Source organism: Gekko japonicus, unplaced genomic scaffold (genome assembly GCF_001447785.1).
Source record: "Gekko japonicus isolate JY-2015 unplaced genomic scaffold, Gekko_japonicus_V1.1 scaffold4691, whole genome shotgun sequence".
NCBI classification, from domain to species: Eukaryota; Metazoa; Chordata; class Lepidosauria; order Squamata; family Gekkonidae; genus Gekko; species Gekko japonicus.
Genome location: NW_015160972.1, coordinates 814 through 9266, shown reverse-complemented (window position 1 = coordinate 9266; position 8453 = coordinate 814). Strand labels below are relative to the sequence as shown.

The following is an 8453-nucleotide window of genomic DNA, read 5'->3' as shown; positions in this document are numbered from 1 at the left end:
AAAATATATATATATGGTATCAGATTGATCTAATTTCTGTGCACTGAGGACAAGCAAGTCCTAGGTTACAAACTGAACTCTCCAATGCAAGAACAAGATGCATTTCTTCCTTTAGGAGGTGCTATTGTCATGAGAAAAGGAAAAGGTTTCAGTTTTGTTTTTGCATGTGGGCGGGTATTCTGTTTGTAATAACTGTTTGGGTACACTATATTTTTAATATGCTAGTTGTGATAATTTCATGCCAAGTAAAAATGTCCATAGTCATATTTTATGTTCCTAAAGTAACAGAATGACTTTCAATCTAGAAAAGACAAAAGAAGTGCTAATGTAGCATTTTTTTCAATTTTTCCGAAAATTTCTGTTTTCCCCTGGAAAAAACTGAAAAAAACCCGGGTTTTTTTCCGAGCTTCAAAACTTCCGGAAATTTTACATCTCTAGTTCAGCATTCCCTCAGTGATCTCTCCTTCCGGCCCAGCAATTTTTAATTGTTTTTATGTTTTGTATGTGTGTGAGCTCTGGCTTTAATTGGTTTTAACGATTTGCTAGGTTTTTAACGGTTTTAAAAAGTGGGGTTTTTTAATTGCATGTTTTAATTCGTTAGCTGCCTCGGTGGCCCTCGTGGGGGCAGAGAAGCAGGATCTACATCTTGTAAAACTAAACCACAAATAGGCAATGCAAAAAACGTCATGCTCAGTCCCTTCCAGTGCAAGAAGCCCCCTCTTAGTCGTGTTCCTGTTCTAGCTTTGCCGATCTCTGCAGGGGCACCCCTTGTTGCCTGTCAGGGTGCATCAGTCCTTGTTTTGCCTGCTTTTCTAAGATCATTAGAACTGGCAAAAACAGCAGAGCTAAGAGTCAGCGGAGCATAAAACTAGTAAAGCCAAACCTCATATGAAATCTCAGTTTTCCTCAAAAAGCGTTCTGAAATAAATACGTTTCCGTTTGCCTCCAGAAAGCCCGGAGGGGGGAAGCTAAGCATGACTTGGGGGTGTGGTGGTGGTGGGGGGTCCAGATGGCAGCTGAGAAATGCTTTGTGCAATTCCTTGCCAGGTGTACCTCTGACTGCGGACTCCTCCCTGGCATTTGCAGAAACCTCGGTAGCTTTCTGTGGCCCTTTTGATGTGAATGGTAGATTGGTGCAACCTTCTTAAATCAGACTAAACTGTTCAGACCAGTATGTGCCAGGGAGTCTTCATTCATTTAGTGCAGGGGTCCTTCCCCGGCGTTCCCACTGACATCTTCCTGGTGGCCGCCAGGTGTTTTGAGAAAGTGGGTGGGACCAGATGGCGCTTTTGCCCACAGAGTTGCTCACGGACCGTTGGATATATCTAGAGAGCTGTGCAGATTCAAAAGCACATTGCTTTGGGCAGAGGCTGCCGCCACATCATAAGAACATAAGAGACTCCAATGTTGGATCAGGCCAAAGGCCCATCCAGTCCAACACTGTGTATCAAATACCAAGTGCCATCAGGAGGTTCACCAGCGGGGCCAGGACATTAGAAGCCCCCCCACGGTTGCCCCCCCCCCCCAGCACCAAGAAGACAGAGCATCACTTACCCCAGAGCCCCTATCTATACCTTGTGGCTAATAGCCACTGATGGACCTCTGCTCCATACACTTATCTAGCGGCTTACCAAAAAGATCTTCACTGCGTGACATAAGATAAGCTGAACGTATGCAAGAAAATATTTTGAAATGGTATGTTCATTCAGGCAACATTTCTGCCTGAAATGCCGCGAGCCAGTTTGGAGTCGTGGTTAAGTGCATGGACTCTAATCTGGGAGAACCAGGTTGGATTCCCCACTCCTCCACATGCTGGAGTGGCCTTGGGCAAGCCATAGTTCTGTCAGAGCTGTTTTCTCAGGAGCAGTTTCTGTCAGAGCTCTCTCAGCCCCACCTACCTCACAGGGTGTCTGTTGTGGGGAGGGGAAGGGAAAGGAGATGGTAAGCCATTCTAAGACTCTGAGTGAAGGGCGAGGTATAAATCCAATCTCTTTTCCTCCTCTGAGTTATTATTAGAGTTATGCAAGACCTCAGCCCTAAAGTGTTGTCATTGGCTCCGCCTCCCGTGGCAGCCATTTTGTGGTTTCACCTGCAAGCCAGTGTCAGAATTCCAGATGTGCCCAGAGATTCAAAAATGTTGCGGGGCCCTGATTTTGTGTGTGGGAAGAGAGGCACCGTTGAGCCTGTTCTAGTTCAGTGGCTTTCAGGTTACCTTTAAGGGACTCTTTCTCCATGGCGGATTCTTCTGCTGATGAATCTCTGTATGGAAGAGTTGAACACCTGCAAGCCAATGTCAGAATTCCAGATGTGCCCAGAGATTCAAAAATGTTGTGGGGCCCTGATTTTGTGTGTGGGAAGAGAGGCACCGTTGAGTCTGTTCTAGTTCAGTGGCTTTCAGGTTACCTTTAAGGGACTTTTTCTCCATGGTGGAGAATCTCTGTATGGAAGAGTTGAGTGGATTTTGTCGCTCTTGCTAGCCAAGGCTGTTAGAGTGTTGCTTTTGTGGATTAGAACGCATATGACTTTCCCCAAGGCGCCCTTCCTGGAATCTTGCCTCCCCCCAAGCACCAAGAAGACAGAGCATCACTGCCCCAGACATAAGAACATAAGAGAAGCCATGCTGGATCAGGACAATGGCCCATCCAGTCCATAACACTGTGTCACACAGTGGCCAAAACCCAGGTGCCCTCAGGAGGTCCACCAGCGGGGCCAGTTTTCTCATGATTCTTGGGAACCTCCAAAATGCGGTTTGAAACCTGCAAATCGGGTTGTTAGGATTTGTGTTTCGGTGACCTTAGTTCCCCTGAACGTTTCTCCCTTTCCTTCTCTTGCAGCTCATTTACAGAAGCTGATGTCTGACAAGAAATGCACAGCTGAGAAGAAGGCCGAAATGGAGAGTGTGATAACCCAGGTCAGTCTGCGACTTGGCAAGTGAAAGCGGCAGCCCCGAAGTTTCTAAAACCGACCTGACATTTTCAGAGAGGCAGGAAGGAGGTTTGACCTAGTGCACCAAGTGCTCTGTGTCTAGCATGGCGGACTTCCTGCTGGTCACAATGCAGTGCTGAATATAGTTAGTGGGGCACTTGCGTGCTTTAAGAACATAAGAGAAGCCATGTTGGATCAGGCCAATGGCCCATCCAGTCTAACACTCTGTGTCACACAGTGGCCAAAACTCAGGTGCCATCAGGAGGTCCACCAGCAGGGCCAGAACTCCCACTGTTCCCCCCAAGCACCAAGAGGACAGAGCATCACTTGCCCCAGACCGAGAGTTCCTATCTATACCTTGTGGCCAATGTTCCCTCTAAGCCGTGAAGCCTTGTGAGCAAAAATTCTACTTTGTGAGCTACTGGCATTAAAGTTGTGAGCGAGCGATTTGTCTGCTGCATAAATCAGTTTGCTCTGGAGCCATCCTTCCTGAGCTTAGACAAAAGTGTGTGAGCCGGAGGCTAAAAAACTGTGAGCTAGCTCACACTGACTCAGCTTAGAGGGAACACTGCTTGTGGCTAAAGAGCCATTGATGGACCTCTGCTCCATATGCTAATCCAATCCCCTCTTGAAACTGTGCTTGTAGCAGCCACCACTTCCACTTCTCTTCCTGAATGCTCAGTTTAGCCATGGCTCAGTGGTAGAATCCCAGGTTTAATCCCCGGCATCTCCAGTTAAAAAGGACCAGGTGGTAAGGTGATGTGAAAGACCTCAGCCTGAGACCCTGGAGAGCCGCTGCCAGTCTGAGCAGGCAATACTAACTTGATGGACCAGCAGTCTGATTCATTGTAAGCCAGCTGCACTAGCTTACAAGAGCCGCCGCAACAAGGGTGCCTGGTAGGGTTGTCACCACCACTGTATATCTGTGGCCCTAGGTTAGATTCGGTAATGTGATTAGCACTCCCTGTAAGCCGTCCAGAGACCCTTAGGGGTTAGGGCGGGATAACAAACCGAATAAATAAATAAATAAATAATAAATATGTTTGTTTCACGTGTGTCATATTGCACCATGCCTTAGGCGTGGTGAGTTTGCTCGGCTCTCCAACCTATCCCGTGAGCAGGGGAGCTGCCGTATGACCGTGAGCAATGTTCCCTCTAAGCTGTGGGGTCTTGAGAGCAAAAATTCTACTTTGTGAGCTACTGGCATTAAAGTTGTGAGCAAGCAATTTGGCTACTGCACAACTTAGTTTGCTCTGGAGCCATCCTTCCTGAGTTAAGACAAAAGTGTGTGAGCTGGAGGCTAAAAAACTGTGAGCTAGCTCACACTAACTCAGCTTAGAGGGAACACTGATCGTGAGCCATTTTTAATTCGCCTTTTTTCTGCCGAATCGTTTCTCTTCTTCCCTCAATGCACTTCCCTGTTTTGGAGCCTGAGTCTTCTGTGGCATCTGGAAATGTTTTTGGGACACGGTTGGGGGGGAATTGTTTCAGAAAACCTTCCATGTTACTTCCATATATTTTTTAAATTTTTTAAATTTTTATTTATACATTTTTTCATATAACACTGCATACAAATATAAATCTCATTGAAAATCAACTTCAATAATACAGATCCATACAACAAAATAGGAACTTTTTGTGTAACAATCCTTTCGTTGAAATCCTGTTTCAAGTGTTTGATCCATATCAATACAGAATAGATAAACCTAAGCATTAAGCATTAAACACAAAAACAGACACAAGAACAGGGTAACTTTATAGCTTTAAAAAATCGCTATGATTTCTTTATACTTTTAAAGGAATTGGTTGGGGAAGTAGAAACAATAGTTTTTGAAAGCGAAGTTGCTTCCATAAACAAATATTTGGCATATCCTTATTGTTCCTTACAACTTCAGCGGCTTAGGAGACTCGTGTTGTGTTACAGTGGCACGAGTCCCTTGTTGGCTGGTATAAATTGCTAATCCCCTCTTAATGCCTTCATCCCTCCCAGTTGGACAACTACGGCCAGCAAGAGCTCACGGATCTGTTTGTGAATTACAACGTGAAGTCCCCCATTACAGGAAATGACCTCAGCCCTCCCGTCTCCTTCAACCTGATGTTCAAGACTTCCATCGGTCCCGGAGGAAACATGCCTGGGTATATTTCGCATGCGGGTCGATCTGTGTCTCATTTCCCTCACTCGGTCAGGGGGACCCATTCCGGGACCATCAACCAAAGGCATCTTCAAGCAGTCTGATTCTCTTTGGTCTCGTCCCCATGCCTCCTAGAGCAGGGGTCCCTGGCCTTTTTGATCCTGTGGAGACCTTTGGGATTCTGACATAGTGTGGTGGGTGCAGACACAAAATGGCTGCCTCAGGGGTGGAGCCAGACCGTCAGGTCCTCAGCTAAGACACTCTCCACACACACTCTTGGCCGTGAAATGCTTTTATTAGAGAGATGCTTGCTGTAGGTACAAGAACTCTTTTTAGGACTGAAGAAAACCGCGGGAACATACAGGTTATAGGTAAAAGCATGAAACCCCACACATCCATATGACACACCTACCCCTTAGCGCAGGGGTGTCAAACATGCAGCCTGGGGGCCGGATGAGGCCCTCGGGGGGCTTCCATCAGGCCCGCAGTAGAACTGGCCATCTCCTGCTTCCAGTTATAGTTTGCTTTGCCAGACTCTTTTAATCACTCAGCCATTTCGTGTTTCCCCCTGGGTCCTAGACTCAGAACTCTGAGCATGAGATTTCTGTGGTGAATGTCAATAAACCAAAAGTAGATTTGCAGCTTACAGAGCTAATTTTTTAAGCATGTTTTTATTTTAAGTAAAACAAAAATCTTTGTGTCCGTGTCCTTTATAAAGTTTATATTGCTATTGTCATTTGCCTGCTGGAAGGAGGTGTTGGCTGAACGCCGGTGAGTTAGCTGTTGCATTGCGTGTCCCGGCTGCCTTGCAGATAAAACAGGGAAATTGGGCTTCTCTGTTACCTGCTGTGCCACTTTCCCCTTCTTCCCAGCAAGTCCCTGACTGCCCTCTGCCTTCTGTTTTTGCCCAAAGCTATCTGAGGCCGGAGACGGCACAAGGGATCTTCTTGAACTTCAAGCGCCTGCTGGAGTTCAACCAAGGCAAACTGCCTTTTGCTGCTGCTCAGATCGGGAACTCCTTCAGAAACGAGATCTCACCTCGCTCGGGGCTCATTCGAGTCAGGTACGGAGAAGGCCTCCTCTTCTCCTCTTCTCCCCAAGGGCTGGGGTGGGGGGCACTTCATCTCATCGTGATCAAGGAAATAAAAGCTTGTTTCTGCTAGAATGACGATCAAGGCCACGGGAGAAGCCTTCCTGAAATGTTCCCTTCCACACCGACCTCCTCGCATTCGTTGCCCAGCACTGTGGTTTTTTTTCTTCCCCTGGCTCCAAAATCTACATGGGCTTTGTGTGTGTGTGTGTTTATTTGACACATGTTCTATTTTATACGTGTGTATTGTGTATATTGGAGCTGTGGTGGCTCAAGTGGTTAAGACGCTGAACTGCAGGCTGTGGAAGGTCGGTAGTTCAGCAGTTCGAGACCCGAGTGTGCCGCGTGACGGAGTGAGCTCCCGTCTCTAGTTGGGGAAGGGACGAACCCACCCACTTCCTAACAACACTTGCTGGGTGTCAGGAAAGGTGTTGGCAGGTACCTTGGTGACCATGGGCATGCCATGTTGGGGACCCCTGGCTTCACTTCTTTATCTGGGTCTCTGCTGTGTGATTTGTGCGAGGGGCTTTTCTCCACTTTGGGGGAAATGCTCTGGTGGCGAATGAATTCTAATCCTAGGGTGCAACCTTCTTCTTCTTTTTTTTAAAAGAGAATTCACTATGGCGGAAATTGAGCACTTCGTGGACCCCAGCGAAAAGCACCACCCCAAGTTCCAAAACGTAGCTGACCTCCAAATCCTCCTGTACTCCTCCAAAGCCCAGACCAGCGGGCAGTCGGCTCATGCTATGCGCTTGGGGGATGCCGTGGAGCAGGTAACGGCACTCATGCTTTGGGGGAGAGCAGCAGCAGAACTGGAAGAAGCAGAAGACAGCCAGTTCTACCGTGGGCCTGATAGAAGCTCTCCAGGGGGCATAATCCGGCCCCCGGGCCGCATGTTTGACACCTCTGCGGTAGAGGACCACAGGTGTTTATCTGCTAAGCCTGGCATCAGAAAAGGACGTGATTTTTCCGGGACAGGGATGTATTTTCCCATGTCAGATTGGGAAGCAATGGCAGGGGGTGAGAGACCAGAGTCGCTTCCCCAGGGAATATGAGCTCCACGGAAGCAAGTTATGTCTATCGGGAAAAGATCGAGATGGGTCACCGTGCTAGGCTGTCTGTAGCAGTAGAAAAGAGCAAGAGTCCAGGAGCAGCTTAAAGACTAACAAAATCGGTGGCAGGGGAGGAACTTTTGTGAGTCACTGCCACTGTTCCCTCAGCTGAGTTAGTGTGAGCTAGCTCACAGTTTTTCAACCTCCAGCTCACAGATTTTGGTCTTGGCTCTGGAAGGATGGCTCCCAAGGGAACTATGCGGTAGCCAAATTGCTCGCTCGCAACTTTAATGTCAGTAGCTCACAAAGTGGAATTTTTGCTCACTGGACTCCATAGCTTAGAGGGAGCATCTTCAGATACAGCTAGAATGGGATTCCGTCTGTCCTATATATTGGAAAGTGGAGTGATTTTAGATGCAGAATGACATTAGCAGGCAAATGACAATAGCAGGCTTGATTGGATTTAATGCATAATGCATCCACCTGGACTGAATCGAGATCTAGGCTCCCTGTCTCATTACCAATGCTGATTTCTCCACGCCTTCTATCTCATCTAAATCCAATGATGCCTGCTATTGTTATTCACTTGCTATTGTCATTTGCTTGCTGGAAGGCGGTGTTGGCTGAACGCCAGTGAGTTAGCTGTTGTATTGCGTGTCCTGGCTGCCTTGCAGATAAAACAGGGAAATTAGGCTTCTCTGTTACTTGCTGTGCCACTTTTCCCTTCTTCCCAGCAAGTCCTTGACTGCCCTCTGCCTTCTGTTTTTGCCCAAAGCTATCTGAGGCCGGAGACGGCACAAGGGATCTTCTTGAACTTCAAGCGCCTGCTGGAGTTCAACCAAGGCAAACTGCCTTTTGCTGCTGCTCAGATCGGGAACTCCTTCAGAAACGAGATCTCACCTCGCTCGGGGCTCATTCGAGTCAGGTACGGTGAAGACCTCCTCTTCTCCTCCTCTTCTCCCCAAGGGCTGGGGGTGGGGGGCACTTCATCTCATCGTGTTCAAGGAAATAAAAGCTTGTTTCTGCTAGAATGACGATCAAGGCCACGGGAGAAGCCTTCCTAAAATGTTCCCTTCCACACCGACCTCCTCGCATTCGTTGCCCAGCACTGTGGGGGTTTTTCTTCCCCCGCTCCAAAATCTACATGGGTTTTTTTTGTGTGTGTGTTTATTTGACACATGTTCTATTTTATGTGTGTGTGTTGTGTATATATGTGTATATGGAGCTGCGGTGGCTCAGGTGGTTAAGACGCTG

General features: G+C 47.6%; 1 protein-coding gene across 1 annotated transcript in view; it reads left to right on the top strand.

The window, feature by feature from the left end:
* GARS (glycyl-tRNA synthetase) overlaps positions 1–8124 on the top strand; it is a gene marked incomplete at its 3' end in the record, with an annotated part of 29003 nt that extends 20879 nt beyond the window's left edge. The window contains exons 6-10 of the mRNA XM_015425489.1: positions 2835–2911; positions 4916–5061; positions 5971–6120; positions 6758–6920; positions 7934–8124. Coding sequence (XP_015280975.1) covers positions 2835–2911; positions 4916–5061; positions 5971–6120; positions 6758–6920; positions 7934–8124 — 727 coding nt within the window. The remainder of the gene's footprint in view (positions 1–2834; positions 2912–4915; positions 5062–5970; positions 6121–6757; positions 6921–7933) is intronic.
* Between the last annotated feature and the right edge of the window lie 329 nt (positions 8125–8453).